We start from the raw sequence: 19,612 nt of genomic DNA, 5'->3' as shown, positions 1-19,612 counted from the left end.
AGTTATTTGTGTGTTTTTATTTCAGGTACAATTTCAGGTACAATCAAATGTAAAAAGAGTGAAAAATGGTCAAATTTGGAGCAAAAATGAAGAAAGGTGCAAAATGGTCAAATTTTAAAAAGAGTGAAAAATGGTCAAATTTGGAGCAAAAATGAAGAAAGGTGCAAAATGAACTGAGACGCCTAAGCGCCCAGTATTCGCGCTTATGTGCCAGAGAGCCCACCAAGCATCAAGTACCCCGCGCTTAAGCGCTAGAAGTAATTATTTGATGATTCATTGAATTTAAACATATTTTTAAAGAGTTGTTTGAAGCAACCCTTGGTAAAAACGTGAGAAATATCCCATGGACACAAAAATTTATTCAATTGGCTTTTGAGGCGGCAACTTCTAGAAGATTCATTGAATGGAGACACCTTTTTGAAGAGACACGAAGACACCCGTTGAATTTTTCATAAGAATAGACTTAGATTATCCAAGAGAAGAGGCCAACCACCCATCAAATTTTACAGCCATCATTCATCAAGTAGTCGTCGCCGTCGCTGGCCTTTTTCTTTTTTATTTTGAGTGTTAGTTTATATTGTGAGTGAAGGAAGAAAGTTCAATGGAGCTTCAAAACATTTGGTGGAGAGGATTTAAGATAAGTGTTTCTCTTTATGACTAAACATGGTTTTAATCTAGATTTCTTGTTTGAGTGCATGATTTCTACTTTTAAACTCATGTGTGGTTGTATTTTCTCCATGGATTCTGAGTAGTTTTATTTATATTTTTCCTTAAAATGATAAGTGATTAAGTGTTTAAAGGATGTTGTGTGAAGTATTAGACTTCAATGTTGGAATAAGTTGTGATGATTTGAAACATTACACTTCATTTACCTCTTGAATTGACCAATTAAGATGTTAACACCTATTGTGAGAACATGTAAGATTCGAGATGTATTCTCTCAGTCAACAAATGGTTAAAATCACATATTGATTTCATGAATGAGAATGTATTTCACATGTTTGAGTGCAAATAAATAGGGAAATAAACTTTGTAAGTGTGTAGAATTAGAGGACTTTAGAGTAACAGACTAAATCCCTCATTTGATTTATAGTTTTAGGTTTTGATACGAGGTGTTAGCCCCCAGGTGGAGGTAGAAGAGGGAACTTTAGAGTGAGAGCTGGTATCTTCCCTACCTAACCGGGTTTCAAGACTATTCAAACTATAGATTAACTAATGTTCTTTATAGCATCTCTAGTAAGGGTAACGAATATAATTGCTCATATTTAACACAACACATTTATCATACTCCCAAAATAGAATTTTTACACTTATTACTGATTCATGATAAGGAAAAAAATGTTTTACTTATATTGTCGTCATCTTATAAATATTTAGTTAAGTTAGTTAGTTGCTTACTTTATTTTCATAAATCCAAAAATTACAAATAGAATTGAATTTTCATTCCTATTAAGTATCTTAAGTTTAAGTAATAATATTTTTTGAAGTAGATTTTTGTAATCTGAAATTTCTAAATTTATAATGTGCATACTGCTATTCTCCATGTGGTTTCATATTCAGAGCTTAATAAAAAAGTCTTATATTACTTGATAACGATATGTATACTTGCGTAGTATCTCATATTTAAATATTATAATTGTGTTCTTTTTTGCTTCATAGTGAAAGATTTAGCTAGCCTTTGCTTTGGATCAAGTTTTTGGCTTTGTTGCAAATTGAGAATCACTATAAGGAGATTAAACATATAATCACATACTTCACATTTTACAGTTATACCAAAGAATCAACATCACGGGGCATGCTCCTGTTCGCATCCGTCTACAGGTACCAATATAAAGATTGATCCAGTTGATCAAACTGCTTGCCTATAGATATCAATATAAAGATTGATCCAGTTGATCAAACTGCTTGTCAAACCCGAGCCACATCCTCCCGGTGCCCTTGGGCATGTTCTCCAACTCGAAGGCCTCCTTACTCATGTTGACCTCATTTTTGGTGAGGTCTACTTTTGCTCTTAGAACTTAGGATATAGCCATAAGGCTTTCCCTTTGACTACCTAGAACCCTTAGTAATAGGACCCATCTCATTTTAGAGACTAAAACTACTTCTTTGCTCTTTGTGGAGTTTCATATGTGTGGTTTTTGACCTCTAACACTTAGGAGGTCATGAGGGAGTTCAAAGAGAGTTCTCATAGGATCATCAAGCCCTAGGGTTGTCTTCTCACCATTCCTACTCTCCACACTCACACTACCCCTTCATAACCCTAAGCTTTCCCCAATTTCCCAAAATTATCGAAATCAACCCCAACCCTAAACTTACTCCAATTTTAAAACAAACTTCAAATCCAAGGCCCTTTGAACTTCAAATCCAAAATCACATTAATGCCACATCATGTTTTTGACCCAAATTCTTCAAAATTCCCAAATTGACTGAATCCTCCATCAACTTACCAAATGATCCAACCCCATCTATTTTCAAGCCAAACTAATATAAAGACACCAAGTATTGTCAGCAAAAATCTCAAAGCAATTGAATAAGTAAGGATGATGACACAACTATCAAAACATTAAATTCAATAAGCATGATTTGAACCGATCATCTGAAAGGTCAACAGGCCGATCAAGTCCGTCCTTAGAGAACTAGTCAGCAAGTCTATATACAATCCCAACCTCTGAAGCTCCCTAAAGGCTGATCAAACACAACTGACCGATTGACCGCTCATATCAGCCTCTCTCTTCTATAATTGTATAAGAAGACCTCATATAAATAGGAGTTTCGATGATGAACAAATGGACCCCCGACCTAAGGAAGTTTTCTCCGGCCCCTCTACAGATAATTCACTAGCAAGTTTCCTATCTCTCTACCTCTCCTTCTCGTGGCTCTAACTCTGGAGGCGTGTATTTCCAAAAGAAAATTTCATATTCAACAAGCAATTTTTTTTAATATAAAATAATATAGTGGATTGGTTTGCCTAGATTGACCCATATTATTTTTTGGATTGTCACATAAAAATTTTGATATCTTCATTACTTTCTTTCTTTTATATGTTAATTTGTGTATTCTTAATACAAAATTAGGACATAAACTTCTTACTATAATGAATTTTTTAGCTCACAATAGAATATATATGCTCAACATGTTAAATCAAATAAACTCTAAAATTGATTATATTATTTAAGCACAAATTAATCAATACTTAGGAAGGTAGGGGTTGTACATCCTTTGATTTTACCATTGACATGTTTCATTATTATTTTAATTAATTACATGTATTTAAAATATTAAAATGAATTTTGATATTTGATTTTTTTTTAAACTAATTATTATTATTTTTATTGTTTTATAAATCATATATTATTAGGTCAAACTTTACATTCCAGTCCGGTCTTCTGCCATGTTGCAAGAAAGCTGAGTTCACTGGGCCTCTGTCACTGCGTCTGAATCTGGGAAGGAAGGATCGGAAACCCTACGCCGTTTACTCACAACCATAATTCCTGCAATCGGAAAAAATGCCACGAGAGATCATCACCATCCAGGTTGGGCAATGCGGGAATCAGATTGGAATGGAGTTCTGGAAGCAGCTATGCGTTGAGCACGGCATCGGCCCTGACGGACTGCTCGAGGATTTTGCTACTCAGGCACGTTTTCCCATTTTTTTTCGCTCTTATTCGGTCCCTTGCTGTCTTCCTCCTGTTTTACTTAAGGGGAAATTACTTTGTATGTTTTTATTTGATCGTTCTGCAGTGAATTCTTTCAAGTCAAAGAATCGGCGTATAAATTTTTGGTTTTAGCGGTTTTCGACGGGCTTTAGAAAATTGAATAATGATCATATGGTTGCGTGGAAAACATGGGAAGGCTTTAGTTAAGGGTGGTGAACTGAAGAGTAGTAGTTATGCCCTCAATATAGCATTCACAATCGAATGTTGAATGTAACAACATGATAGTCAGAAAAACGCATAACTGGAAGAATAATCCATCACGATTAACTTGTCGGGTTTTGCTGCATAACTCAAATGTAATTATTTGATCGCTGTCCCAATCAGTACTACAGTGATAACAATCTGGAAAATAATTATAAAGTGCTGAGCAAACTATTAGCTCTCTAGAAGTTGTTCCTCCTCTAATTAATTTGGCAAGTTCAAAGCTCAGAAATATGCTTCTTTTAATCTATGGGCATTAAAAGTTACGGTGCATGAAAGATAGAGGGCATGCTTATCAAATTTCAATGAAAAATATGTCCACTACAATATGTGACGATAATAATATACATCTATAAATGAATCATGTGCTCAATAAGGTTAAATGTACTTAATCACACTTCAATATTTTTTGTATTATTGTTATTATAAGGTTCATAGAAAATAAGATACGTATGAAGTATGGGAATCAATCAATGAACAACATAATGACAACCCTGAATAAGCCCATGCTTGTTAAATGTACTCATGAAGAATCTCATCCTCATAGGCACTCCGTCGTTAGAGCGTGCTTCCTTCTGCTACAATGGAAACACTTCTCAACCATGATTATATGGAGATCTGAGTCAATTGAAACCATCAAATCCAATGTCTCACCCTTCTGACAAGGGGTCTCATGCTAGTGCTGGTCTTAACATACACATTAGCAATTTCATAAGGCTAAATGTCCCCATAATTTAATAACCATTGTGTGCATATTCTCAGTATGCTAGTTTGGATAGTATAACAAGAAATTTGTCTTTATTATGAGTTCTCAACATCAGAGCACCCATCTATTCAAGTTGTGCTTCCATTCACCATTTGAAAGCATATTCTATAGCCTCAACACCTCTGTTGGTGATCTCAAACAAACAAACAAATAACAATCTTTGTGACGATCACATACACATAAATGATGTATCTAACATCACTACCATATGTTTAGCATTTTAATATCATTCTTAATGGGCATTTAACTAGTTTACTCATATCATCAGTTGAAAGAGGAGGATACAATAGTCCAATCTTCGAGAAAACTAAGAATTCCTATTTGCAAATTTTATGAAACTTGAAATCCACCCTTATAGAAGTCTCATATCACTATTTATATAAAAAAGGGAAAGTCAACCTACTAGGGTAAAACCCTAAAATAAGGCCCCTAGATCCGACTGGTTAAATGAAAATTGAGACTGCACTTAGTGGTTGTGTTGGTTCGGATCAATAGCTAGGAAGAAAGGACACATAGGTGTCGGTGCTTGTATCTAGGAAGTGAGTCATGTACCTTGCTTGATTTAAAAAATGGGTGCTAATATTTCCAATGTTGATGGCGAGTTAGATTTTGGCAATGATAGCTTTATATTATGATGCGTTAGGACACTGTTGATTACTGCAATTCTGGATATTGCTGATTACTACAATTCTGAGAAATAAAAAATCATTGAAGGAAAACAAATAATACTGCAATATTTGAAACAAAAAGAAAACCACAATAGAAAATGTCAGGAACTCTTTATCATTCTAACTGGCTTTAAAATTTCAACTTGGATGATTTCAGTATTTGACTTTTTTCATGTATGTCTGGGAAACAAATGTTATTTTCTTGCAATATAATCTATGAATCATAACAAATAACTCTATTATATCAAGCACAAAAAACTTGTAGTATCCATTATCAATACTGGGCATGCATGTAAGTTAGCTTCAGGAGTGTCATGAACAGATATGCATGGTAAGATATTTGATGTGAATTCATAATGAGGAGGTGAAAAGAGAGAAAAATCACTGCATTGCTAGCGAGTTAATGAAATAAAGTCAAATCAGAGACATTAAAAATTAGAATAGTACAAGAGCTATCTGGTATTTTCATTTTATTTATATTTATTCTAATACATCCGTGTTTTGAATTTTATTTGTATTTATTCCAATACATTTTATGATTTTATATTGTTTTATTTGTCTTGCAATTGATCTCTTAACTATCCATGTAAGAACCTTTCAGGATTCTAACTTACAATTGCCTTATTTAAATTTCATATGTTTTTTTAGTTACATCATCAATAAGAATCTGTTTGGCGTTATTTTATTTTTTTAATTTAACTTTTTTACTTAAAAAATAATTTCACATATATTTATATTTTTTAAAATAAATTGGCTTGTTTTTAAAAACAGTCAAAATAAATTTAGGTGTTTGAGTGTTTAAAGACAATTACCACTATTACTAGTCGTTTCCTACTATCTTAGCTTGTTTCTATCGGCCACCACAAGCTGCGGCTTTCCACCTTTGGCTTAACTGTTATTGTTACCATCATTGTGTTACCAGCTATTGCCATTATTTCATCAATGATCACCACCATCATCGCATAAATAAATTTATACGATATTCTATAAACATAAAAAATATAGTTTAACATATCAAATATGTTTCATTTCAAATAAAACCAGGAACAAACCAAAATAAAATCAAAGGATATACAAAATAAAATATAAAAGTGACCTCAAATGGCCTATATGCCTATAGTTTCTATGGACAGTTAGTTTTCTACAAATCTCTTCTTGGAAATATCTTGAAACAAGTATTTAAAATTTTAAGATGCAATAAACTTTCTAATGAATTGTAATAATGGTTTATAATATATTCTTAGATGATGAGATGATAAGAAAAAAGTTAAAGCAGCCGTTACATACAGAAATGATAGGTCTATATGGAAGAACATTCTCTTTGAAGAAAGCTACTAAAATATCTTAAATATTGGTGGTGATAATTTATGCATTTTTCAATTTATCTAAATAGAAGAAAGTATAAAGTTTGATATTTTGTTTGGCATTCCTTGTCGACAAATTTATTGAAAGAATAATACAATTTTTTTTTTTTTTCATAATAACTTCTTTTTGAACTGTAAGTCTAGGATTCATAATAACTTCTTTTTGAACTGACTGTAAGTCTAGGATCCAAGAATTGAATATAAAATAAGATTTAGTTTGGTTGGCATAAATATCTTTGTTTTAAATTACATTAGGGTATGAGTCATTTGTTTAATTTACCATTAACTACAATATGTATTTGTTTTGTTTATTTTTTGCTTATTTTCATGTTCTAGGAGAGATTCAATTTCAATTTGAAAATTTGCTTTATATTTAAAAAAATGTTCATTTTCTATCAATAGTTTATGACCACATTCAAGAGTAGTATATTCTAATTTAGGTTAACATACAACCATATGTTCCATTTCAATTTCAATTTCAATTTCTAATACAAGCTTAGTGCCAAACTTTATCTCATTCTTAAAGTTAAATTCAAATTCACCTTGTAACTCTTGCTTAACTTTAGGCTCCTTCATGAACAAATTTTAACATAGGTGTAGATTTAAAGGGTATATCATCAATTGCAAACTTGTACTTTAACTCCAAGTTATCTTCTACATTTTTGGTATCATTGAAAGAATATTCACGAATCATCATTTCTTCAATATTATTTGATTTAACTAAGCATTGTTCTTATGTTGATGTAGGTTTGATAGGTTTGGGAGAAGAAGGTAAGTAATTTTTTAAGAGAGTTAATTTCTGTGTGAGATATTACTAACAAATCCTTTGTCATCCGCTTCACTATTAAAAAATTTTGTTAAAATTTCATTTAGGGTTCTAGTTAAAATATAGCTATGGGAGAATTTAGCTCTTGCCTAAGATTTTTAATAATGCACAAAATGATAACAAGAGAGTATCGATGCGTTGCAAGATCTTTAAATCTATCATAAATTAGACTATCTAGAATTTCATTATTTATAAATGTTAAAGTGATTATTTAATTCATCCATATTTTTTCTTAGGACATATATGATTCTTAAACTTTTGTTTTAGCTTTGTCCATGTAGGGTTTAGTTCAATTACAATATTTTGCCGAAATAATTGAGCATAACCTACTTGTTTAGATTTTGCATATTCAATTATTTCAAAATCAAGTAGTTGGTAATCAAAGAAGTATTCCAATTTATTGTTCCATTCTAAAAATTTTATTTTGATATGCCTCCCATGAATATGGGTATGTAATTTGATCCTCCGAATTTTTATGTTGTTTTCTTTTAGGACCTTGATCTGTCAAACACACACACACACACACACACACACACACACAAACACACACACACGTACAGATGCATACATATACGTACATAAACTTACATATATATATCTTTATATATATATATACACACATATATAGACCCAAATATTATGCCCTAGTTTATTTTAGTTGATTTGATGGCACAACAATACGCTATGATATCAATTTAATGTAGGGCATATTATAACTCAGAATAAGATGCAACATGAAATGCACAAAAGACAACTCGTAGGTTGCAAAGGTTACGAAGTCTCAATTTTTGGCAAACATTGGTCATCTTTGTTGCAAACATGGCAAATATTTATTTTTTTTTAAACGATAATATAGTAATCACCATCACCTAAAAACTCGAATTGAATATGAAAAAAATGAATCTACCACTTATCAAACTTAGCGAAAGTTCATTCACACACATTCACCAACACTAATTTAATTGATAGAAAGAAAAATTAAAGCAATCATTCAGTGGGAGAGCCAAGCTTTACAACGATACTAGGAGACTCATCCTTAACACTAGTCATCAAGAGTTGCTTAACACTCAAAGCATCAACATACAACAAAGCACTTCCGACGATAGACATATTGTTGGAGTAAAAGATTGATTTTTATTTTACCATACAAAGCCATTTATCTTGGCATGCCTTGGGAGTCCTATTTATAGCCTAAAGGACCCAAAATAAGTAATTCATTGGAATCCTCCAAGATTTACTAAAAATCTCTCTAAATTTCAATGTATCATACTTCAATTCCAATTAGAAAAACAATCTTCCAATCCAAATTTCAGGGAAAAGAAGAAAACTTAAGTTAAAAAGATCTAGCTTAAGCAATCCCCACATAATGATTTTTTCCAGCTGCAATGGATTACTGGTAAATAAGGAAATCTCTAGTTGGGTTTTGATACAGAAGGCAAGAGACGTTCACGTGAAACACAGGGTTGCTGCAATTCAGCTAAAGTTGTGGATGGTCCTAGTTGATGCATATAGTCTCAGAAAGACTGTAGAGACCCGATTCATGCCATATATTGAACGGGAGGAAAATTTCAGTAGGAAACCAGAAGGAAAATTCTGCATCATATACTGTTTGGCATCCTTCATCTTTCTCCTAGAGGTAGCGATAACAATAGATCTAGAATTCTCTATCTTCTTCAACTAATCTTATCTTGTTGTTGAATACTCCAGCAGACTAGTTCGATAATTATCTTTAAAACATCTCAATTTAAATAAATAGATAAATACATATTTCTTGAACTAAACTAAAAGAACAGGATATAAAAGTGCTTGCTATCAACACACAAATCAGCATTTATTGGTAGTAGTTGGTTTGGTGAAGGTGAATTCTACAAAAGAGAAATTCAACAAGGATGTTGTCTAGTTTCATTTCAGGTTCTTGGTTTTCCTTTTAATCCTTTGTACAATTTGGCCTAAAGGTAAGCTGATAGGTCATGAGGATGAACTTTGTATTCTAAAATTATTTTTATCACACTAGCACGTGCTGAAAGGTTCTAACATAAGTTACATGCCATGAATAAACAAATCAGGATCCACACAGTTCAAATTCTATAATGCTTTGATTTGCTGTTAAACTTTTGTAACCATCTGTTCTAAAGCTCAATCTGGTAGGTTTGATTCTTTGATTGTTTTCTATCAATCTGTACGTGTAGATGATCGAGTGTTAATGAGTGGAGTGAAGCTCGAGCCACTCCTGAGCTGAGCTTGAATAATGATCAACTTTGACTTTGAGCTCAATTCTACGAGTTCAAGTCAGTACATATGCCAGCTCATTTATCAGGATAAAATGACAAAAAATTGAAATTGGAGAAGAAATAATAATAAATCTCTTGAGATAAGGAATAAGGATATAATTTGTATATATTATCAGTAAATTTTTTTACTTAAACCCTTGAATTAAATTATATTTTAAGTGCATTTTATATGAAAATTTTCTTGAACATGCCAACCTGCAAGCTGATCAGTAGAGTTGGGGCTAGCTCAAGCTTGATTTATTTGCTCATCAAGTTCAACTGATGAGCCATTTATGGAGCCTAGCCTGAGCTGGCTCACAAGTTGACTTAACTCGGTTACACCCATAATGTACGCAAAATCCTATTTCTCAATGTTTACTGAAATTTTTGTATTCATACAATATTTACCCTAGAAAATATTTATGATTGTTTTACTTATGTTTTTTGGCTGAGAATAGTTCTTGAGTTGGGAGTTATTAAAGCTACCACTTCATAAAAAAATGATTTAAATCATGCTATTGTTATTTGGTATTATATTTTCTACACTGTTGTTGTTGTGCCCTGAAAATTATTTTATGTGGATCAATTGTCAGAGGGGAATACAGGAAAATAGTCATCAGATAAGGTTAGTCGCCCATTCACTTATTTGAACATCGAAATAGAATTTAGAGATTGACCCCGAAGTTGCCCTCTGAGAAAGTGCTAGTGCCCAAGTTTAAAACACAGAAATGCTAGCTTAGTTAATATATAAATAAGCAAGTTATCTGTCAGATTAATGCTTCAGCAATCATAGGTTGGGTGGTAGACGTTGTAAAAAAATATTTTTCTGCGGAGTTTATTCAAATAAATCTTTTTGTGATGTGAAGAATTTTATATACATGGTTATGAGACCACATGTAACATCTGACCATTCTACCGAGATTTGTGAGTAAAATTGATAGGCATTATTTTTTATCACTGTTTCGTACCAGTTGTAGGAGTGTTCCTTCTTTTCCTCCAGCTCTGTATGCATTCTGAAAAGGAATTCATGAAAAACTCAAGATTATGTAGCCTTTAGATACAAGTAAATCCATCTTGTGGATTTAATACATCCAAAAAAAGCAAAATTCCTTTGATCTTGTAGGTTGCATTCATATACCATAAAGGCTTGATCTTTGTTGCCTCTGTATGCTTCTACCACTTTCATATTTACACGTGTAGTTGCTGGGTTTAGTGTAACATTAGCTTATCGTTCATTTATGTCGTTATTGTGCTGGTAGATATTTGATGTTAGGAATTTTGGAGAAACTTTTATGTTACATATTGTAACAACCCATGTCATTTATTCTTGATTGTCTTTCGTATGAATTGTTTCTTTGAATCTTAAATATCTTTTATCTGTTGTTGCTGATTTTCATTTTTAAATCGACAACCTTTTTTTTTTTTTTTTGATCTTTAACTACACGATTCTATATCTCTGTCTATCCCTCAGGGTGGTGACAGGAAGGATGTTTTCTTCTATCAAGCTGATGATCAGCACTATATCCCAAGGGCTCTCTTAATGGACCTTGAACCAAGAGTTATTAATCAAATACAAAATGGTGAATACAGAAATCTCTACAATCATGAGAACATATTTCTCTCAGATCATGGGGGTGGTGCTGGAAATAATTGGGCCAGCGGCTATCACCAGGTTTTTCAAGACATTATTCAATAACAAAGAAGTTTATATCTCTTAAGCCAATCTTCATTATGCATGCTATTTTATTGCATTTTCTTGTTGTCAGGCTTTTGTTTGATAGGCATCGACGGCGCTTTCTGCCACGCCGAGCCAGCCAAATAATATGAAGACTTATTTTAGGCACAAGGCTGAAAGGGCTATTTAGTCATTTGCTAGTTATTGTTGTTTAGGATATATGTTGCTTAATATTTTGTTTTATTTATCTTTTTTTTACCCTTTTTTAGGATGTGCTATTATTGTTTAGAGTTTTGGGAGTTAGGGTTTGGGAGAGCTCTATCTATCGAATTGTAGGTGTTTATCTATTATATATTTTAACTTATATTGTTTTCTTTGATACTGGTGGAATAAAATATATATTTTTGCCCTAATCAGTGTAGAAACTTATTTTGTTCCTATCAAATTGGTATCAGAGTTGAACCGATTGAGTAGGGCTGTTTTGTTCCTTTCGGGATTTGCAGCTAAAACTCGCCTTTATGATTGAGCCTTGTGATATGTCATAATTCGAGCTAGTTGGGAAGCCAATGACGGGATCGCGACATACAGGATCCGTGAAGCATGACTTCGTGATCGAACCTCATGATACAGTCGCGATTCGAGCTAGTTGAGAAACCATCGATGGGACCGTGGTGTAGAGGATCCATCATGCTTGCCTTTGTCACGGAACCTTGCGATACAATCGTGATTTGAGCTAATTGGGAAGCCAAGAACGGGATTGTCCCACACACAATTGTGACCAGACCTTGTGATCTAGTTGAGATTCTAGCTATTGCAAAGCTAGCAATGGGATCACGATGTTCACAAGTTTTGCCTTTGTGATAAAAATTGTCCGGGGAGTAATGACTAGATGCTTTGGAGGAGAAATTAGAGGGAGTGGTGAACCAAATCCGATATAAAATGAAAGAGTGTTTCTCGTTCATGGAGGGCAGATTCACGGTGAAAAAGATCTTAGAGCTTCACACAAAATTGCCGCTGCTTGTAGCGTATCGAGCAACGACATCTGGAGCGGATGCGAGCGGTATCAACAAGAAGGATTCACATGACCTTAGACCGATCTAGAGCTACGGGTTCAAGTGAAGAAACTGGGAGCAGACTTGAGTGACAACACTTGAAAGAAATAGCGTGACATCCGGACGGTTGAAATGAGCGACAGTAGGTGGAATGGGATGACATGCGATTTGAGGCTGGAGAAGATCAATTCAAAGGATTTTTGCTTGGAATAGGGAATCATGGTGGGCGGGAAACCGGCCAAATGCTACATCTAACCTTGTCAATGTCTTTTGCTGTGGCCTCCTTCCAGGCAGATGGCAATTCGGGAGCCTATGGAAAACGGGCAAATTTATTATGGGGAGAGCTAGGTTTATGGAAGAAGGGAAATCAATATGGGTTGAGGAAGAGAACTCTTCTCCTGCTTCATGGGTGGAACACACTTTGATTGAGAAAAGTGGAGATACTCACACATAAAAAAGCTGATGATGAGAGGATGTCAATGGTTGGTTTCATCGCGTGGAGAGATACTTTGTTATTAGTGGGTTGACAGATGAAGAAAAATTGATGATGGAGGCCCTGTGCTTGGAATGAAAAACTCTAGCGTGGTATCAATGGAGAGAACAATGCCAGTCAATCAAAACATGATAAGAATTTAATGATTGATTATTTAAGCATTTCAGAACAACACAGGAAGGGGATTTACACTAGTAATATTTTGTATTGGTCCAGGATGAGTGTTATAAATTATAGGAATTTAAAATGTTACCTGCTCGTTTGAGCGAGAGATTTCAGAAGAAGTGTTGGAAGGAAACTTCTTGAAAGGGTTGATGCTAGAAATTTGAGCGGTGCTTCGTTTTCCGAGACAACAATGATTGGAGGAAACTATGGAATTAACGCAATTGCTTGAAGATAAAACTGTAATCCTAGAGGGAGACTTCACAGAACATGAATAATGGGCCACGATCGGGGGCAACAATCAAATGCCTTACAGAGATAGATTTAGGAGAAGTGATCAAAGAGGTTATGTTTTTGGTGTGATGAGAAGTTTTCCGGGACACCGTTGTAAAATCTGGATTCTGCAGGTTCTCACAGTGTGATGAGGAGGCAAGGGATGAGGCAATTGAGGAGGCTGTGGTGGAGGATGCCCTCATTTGGATGTGAAAGAATTTTCATTGAACTTGGTGGTAGGGTTAACATCAATCACATTATGAAACTTCAGCGAAGGATCGAAGAGTAGGACGAAGTGGTGTTGGTAGATTGGGGGTTCACCCACAATGTCATCTCGACTCAAGTAGTGTGGTAATTGGGGCTTGAGATATTTGACACATGAAGTTTTGGGGTCATGATAGAAACACCATAGGTGGAGAATAGCAGGAGAATGTGCCGGTGGGTGATTTTGACATTACAAGGTATTCTGGTGATGAAGTATTTTCTTTCATTGGATTTATGGAGTATTGAAGTGATATTCGGTATGAAATGATTGCAGTTCTTTTGGGAGACTAAGATGAATTGGAAACTTTCAACAATAGAGTTTCAGAAGGGAGGGAAAATTGTGGTGCCTCGTGTTGCCTTAGTTTGTGCAAGACCTTAGTGACACTCAAGACGATGGTTAGGGCAATACAGGACATAGGATTTGGATTCTTGATCGAGTTGCATAACATAGAAGAGACACAAGACATTGAGTTATCATATACTCTGATACTGATCCAACTGCTCCTACAATAATTTGCAGAAGTTTTCTAGTTGCTACGCATATTGCTGTATCAAAGGGAACACAAGCATGCAATAACTTTGAGACTGGGGTTTTCTCCCATCAATTTGCACCCATAATGCTACCCTTATGTACAAAAGAATGAGATCAAAATATTGATTTGAGAGACACTGGAGGCTTAGTGTGAGCCCTTTCCCTAGCCCATACTTGGTAGCGAAGAAGAAGGATGTGAGTTGGCGTTTCTGTGTGGGCTATCAGATAGTGAATAAGGAAACAATACCAGACAGATTTTCCATCTCGGTGGTCGATCAACAACTGGACGAGTTGTTTGAGGCTGTTGTATTCGCTTAGATTTACTTGAAGTCAGGATACCATCAGATTCAGATGCAATTGACGGATGTGCACAAAACTGTATTTCAAAATCATGAGATTCACTATGAATTTCTGGTTATGGCATCTGGGCTCATCGAAGCACCAATTCTATTTCAATCACCGATGAACAAGATGTTTCAACCTTTTTTTCGAAAGTTTGTGTTGGTGTTCTTTGACGATATCCTAGTGTACATCCTTTTCTTAGAAGACCACATTGATCACTTGAAGGTGTTGACGGTACTCATTAAGCACCAACTTTAGGCTAATTTAAAGACGTGTTTGTTTGCCAAACGAAGGTGGAGTACTTTGGATATGTGGTGCGGCGGATTCATCAAATATGACAGTTATGTTGGACTGGCCACTACCCAATACCTTGAAGAGGTTGAGAGGATTTATGGGATTTACATGATACTAGCAAAAGTGTAAGAAGGGTAACAAATCGATTGTGTGATTGTTGACAGAGCAATTGAAGAAGGATAAATTTTAATTGGGGGGAATTGACGACTCAAGTTTTTTAGAAGGTAAAGAAGACCATGAAGAGTTTATCAGTGTTGACATTATCTGAATTTAGCCAATAATTCATTGTAGAGATGGTTGTTTCAGGCTATGGGTATGGCACAATTCTCATCCAGTGTCAACAACAGTTTTTTTCAGTTAAGTGCCGGTAGTGAGAGCTATAATTAATTCAGTTTTTGAGTGGGAGCAAATAACAATTGTGTTTCCAATCAGAAACGTCAACCTTATTTGTTGGGGGGATATTTTATAGTATGCACATATTAACACAATCTTAAATTTCCATTAGAACAATGGATGGTGATTGAGAACATCGGATGTGGCTATCTAAGCTTATGGGGTATGATTTTGAGATTTAGTATCAACTGGGATTAGAGAATAAGGCTACCAATTATTTATCACGACTGATGGAGGAACCACAATTGTTGGTATTGTCAGTTCCATTGGTCTCAGATTGAGAGGTCCTGAGGCAAGAATGTGAGATCGATGAGAAACTGAGCAAGATCCAGTCGGCTTTAGTGAATGGCGAGAATAACTATCTCAATTATTCACCGAATGATCAACTTTTACTTTACCAGGGATGTCATTTATTGCCCCACAATTCAATACACATACCGAAGTTATTATAAGAGTTCCATAACAACGCTATTAGGGGGCATTCAGGTGTCCTCAAAACATACTGAAGGGTAGCAACACTGTTATATTGGGTGTGAATGAAAAGATGTGGAGGACAGTCTTAAGGTGTAATGTGTGCCAACTACACAAGTACATGGCTTTGTTGCCTGAGGGGTTGCTACGACCTCTAACATTATCGGAGAAGGTATGAGAGCAGGTGACGTTGGATTTCGTTGAAGGCTTACCTCGATCAAAACAATTTAGTCATCTTGTCGGTGGTGATTTTTGGTCAGTCCAATTGATGGCGCTGGCGATACAATCATATGCAGTTTTTTGCCCTCTATAAGGCATCTTTATCTTCTTATTGTCTGCTCCCAATTTTTTTTAAAACCCTTGATAAAGACTAGCGTTGGAACCTTATTTTTTTCTAACGCTGAAGAAGGTAAGCATGTACTTGTATCACTTTTAATTATAGACCAAACTCGTTCTTATAAATTTCATGTAGTACTGGTACTTGAATGAGAATTCATAGATTGAGCATATAGCATGCAATTAACCGTATTGAAAGTATCAGAGTTTGAATGTGTCCCTCGTGAATTTTCTTTGTAAATATGCTGTCCCTGGTGAATGTTTAGTTTTTTAATTTCATTCTTAATTTTATTATAGGTAATGGTAAAAACTGAAAAACAATAGCTACAATTTGTTGTAAGGCGAATCAAATCTGACAGTACCATAAGTTTTTAATGTGTCCATATTTTATAAATTATCTATTGGTATTGCCTAAATTATTAGCTCTTTTAAATGTCATGTTTTCACTGCAACATGCTTTATTTAGTTCAGCTGATTACTTATTTGCTATTTGAACCAGGGAGAGCAAGTAGTAGATGATATAATGGATATGGTTGATAGAGAAGCTGATGGTAGTGACAGTCTTGAGGGTTTTGTTCTTTGTCATTCTATTGCTGGAGGGACGGGTTCAGGTTCTCTCTTTTATTTTGCTTGGCCGTGTTCTGCTCCTTCTCATGTTGCGTGTCTAAATTTTTTCGTTGTCTTTAGAATGTTTGAGAAACAACTAAAACACATGCATGCATTTTTATCCAGTTTCAAATGTTATTGTTTTATGAATGTCAAATGCGGTTGATCCTTAAACAATTAAGACCGATGGTGAGATCATTAGCCTTTATAGGACTTAGTAAAAGTTTATCCTTGTCTTTGACTTGACCATAGAGTCATAGGACTGTTATCTTATATGGCAGTTTTGATTTCTTGGCGCTACATATGTTCTTCTAAATTGTTGAATCGATGGAAGAATTTCTCAATCGGTTGAGATTTTTTGTCACTGTGCAGCTCAGAATATCAAGGTGGGAACATTCGATTAGATAGAAAATAATGCACTTTCATTTTTCTTCCAAGTTTTTTTAAAACATATTTTCATACAGTCTCAGACTAACTAAACTATATTATTTTATTTATGTTCAAATCACAAGCACACCTTTTTTTCAACATGATAAAACTCAAACTTCACATGCATTTAGTGGGAACACCTATCTTCTATAGTTAGCAATGTTGTAAAACTAAATTTAAACTAAGGGAGATTTCTTGAAAATAATTATCAACTATTAGAGTGAGTTAAACATCAACCGAGTGTCTATTTATATTTTTAAATTATAGTAATTTAAAAATTAGAAGATAATATGCACGCAGGTCATGGCATGGGTTATAGAACCCATTGCTTTGCTATGAAAAATAGATACAAATTCATTTGTAATTTAACCAATGTCAGCACGAGAGATAAATGATGTATAGTATGATACACCTATCATAGGAGCTATTTTAATGTTGGTTTCAATAAAGAAATGTTCATAATGATAATCATTTTTTGAACTTATCTTAAAATTGAAATTGGCATGACCTAACCTAGAAGCTTGGAATTTTTAAGGCAAGAATGGACAATTGGACGATGATTAGAATTTCTATTATTACCTTTATATTTTTTTATAAATAAATATATATATATAATATAAATATATAGACACACACACATATATATATTTAAAAAAAATAATCTAAATCCGTAAATAATGAAAAAACCATTACACTACATCCATTTAAACCAAAATAAAATAAAATACATTGCCCTTGTGTTTCTTTTTTTGTCTACGCTATATTATCTCTCTTATTTCAGTTATTTGAATCTAAATTATTTAAATAATAACATAATTAGTGTGAATTTTTTTGAATAACTTTCTTCTCAATGAATACATAGATAATTCACCTATAAATAGGCGTTTACAAGAAATAAAACAAGGAAAGAAATCTTCCTACAATTAAGTAATTCCTATAATTATAGAATAAACATAAATACCTATAATTAAGAATTACTATTTTTATACTATCACAAAATATAGCAAGTACTAAATAACATTAAAGTAAATAATAATGAGCGTAATTCCACACTCCCCCTCAAGATGGGTTGTACAGATTGTACATGCCCAACTTGTTGGTTAGCTCATCAAAACTGGACTTAGGGAGAGCCTTGGTGAGAATGTCTGCGGTTTGGTCTCTAGAAGGAGTATAGACCAATTCAATGATTCCATTGTCCACCTTCTCTGAAATGAAGTTCCGATCAATCTCAATGTGTTTCGTTCGGTCATGATGAACAGGATTCTTTGCGATACTTATTGCAGCTTGATTGTCACAGAACATCTTGATAGAATTTTCTCCCATAATTCCAAGCTCTTTGAGAAATCTTTTGATCCACATTCCTTCACAGATTCCAAGTGCCAGTGCTCTGTATTCTGCTTCTGCGCTACTCCGAGAGACCACCGATTGCTTCTTACTTCTCCATGTCACTAGATTGCCGCATACATACGTGCAATACCCAGAGGTTGATCGTCGGGTGGATATATCTCCTGCCCAGTCTGCATCAGTAAATACTTCTACCTTTTGACTATCATTCCTTTTGAATAATAATCCTTTCCCAGGTGTCATCTTTAAGTATCTTAAGATACGGTTGACAGCTCCCATATGTTCCTCAGTAGGACAGTTCATGAATTGACTTACTATACTTACTGAAAAACTTATGTCTGGTCTGGTGTGAGATAAGTAAATAAGTCTTCCAACAAGCCTCTGATATCGTCCTTTGTCGACAGGTAAACTATCATTCTCCATTCCAATCTTTTTATACGGGTCTATTGGAGTGTCTATTGGTTTGCATCCAAGCATACCAGTTTCTTTCAATAGGTCCAATGTGTACTTCCTTTGAGTTACGGCTATCCCCATTTTGGATCTTGCAACTTCCATTCCCAAGAAGAACTTCAAGTCTCCGAGGTCCTTGATTTCGAATTCATGGGCTAGAAACTTCTTCAGCTTTGTCAATTCTTCAATATGATCACCGGTAAGAATGATGTCATCAACATACACAATAAGAACAGCAATCTTCTTCTCAGATCTTTTTGTGAACATTGTATGATCAGTCTGGCTTTGAGTATAACCGCACTTGATTACTGAATTGGTGAATTTTGCAAACCAAGCACGAGGAGATTGTTTGAGACCATACAGAGATTTCTGGAGCTTGCATACTTTGCCACTAGGGAAGGACTCTTCAAGACCAGGCGGTAAATCCATGTATACATCCTCTTCAAGATCTCCATTAAGGAATGCATTTTTGACATCAAGTTGCATAAGGGGCCAGTCTCGGTTTGCTGCAATGGAGAGTAGGATTCTAATGGAGTTCAGTTTGGCTACTGGGGCAAATGTCTCTTGGTAGTCAATTCCGTATGACTGGGTATAGCCTTTGGCAACCAGTCGGGCTTTTAACCGATCTATGCTTCCGTCTGCCTTACATTTGATTGTAAATAACCACCTGCATCCTACTGGTCTC

At 34.5% G+C, this 19,612-nt stretch overlaps 1 protein-coding gene across 3 annotated transcripts in view; it reads left to right on the top strand.

Moving 5' to 3' along the window:
• Positions 1-3,383: 3,383 nt before the first annotated feature.
• LOC110032278 (tubulin gamma-2 chain) overlaps positions 3,384-19,612 on the top strand; it is an 85,576-nt gene continuing 69,347 nt past the window's right edge. For all 3 annotated transcript variants that reach the window (XM_020735853.1, XM_020735852.1, XM_020735850.1), the window contains exons 1-3: positions 3,384-3,635; positions 11,283-11,483; positions 16,598-16,709. In XM_020735853.1, coding sequence (XP_020591512.1) covers positions 3,507-3,635; positions 11,283-11,483; positions 16,598-16,709 — 442 coding nt within the window. In that variant the 5' untranslated portion in view covers positions 3,384-3,506. The remainder of the gene's footprint in view (positions 3,636-11,282; positions 11,484-16,597; positions 16,710-19,612) is intronic.

Source organism: Phalaenopsis equestris, unplaced genomic scaffold (assembly GCF_001263595.1).
Source record: "Phalaenopsis equestris unplaced genomic scaffold, ASM126359v1 Scaffold000905, whole genome shotgun sequence".
Lineage (NCBI taxonomy): Eukaryota > Viridiplantae > Streptophyta > Magnoliopsida > Asparagales > Orchidaceae > Phalaenopsis > Phalaenopsis equestris.
This window is presented reverse-complemented; position numbering and strand designations above follow the sequence as displayed.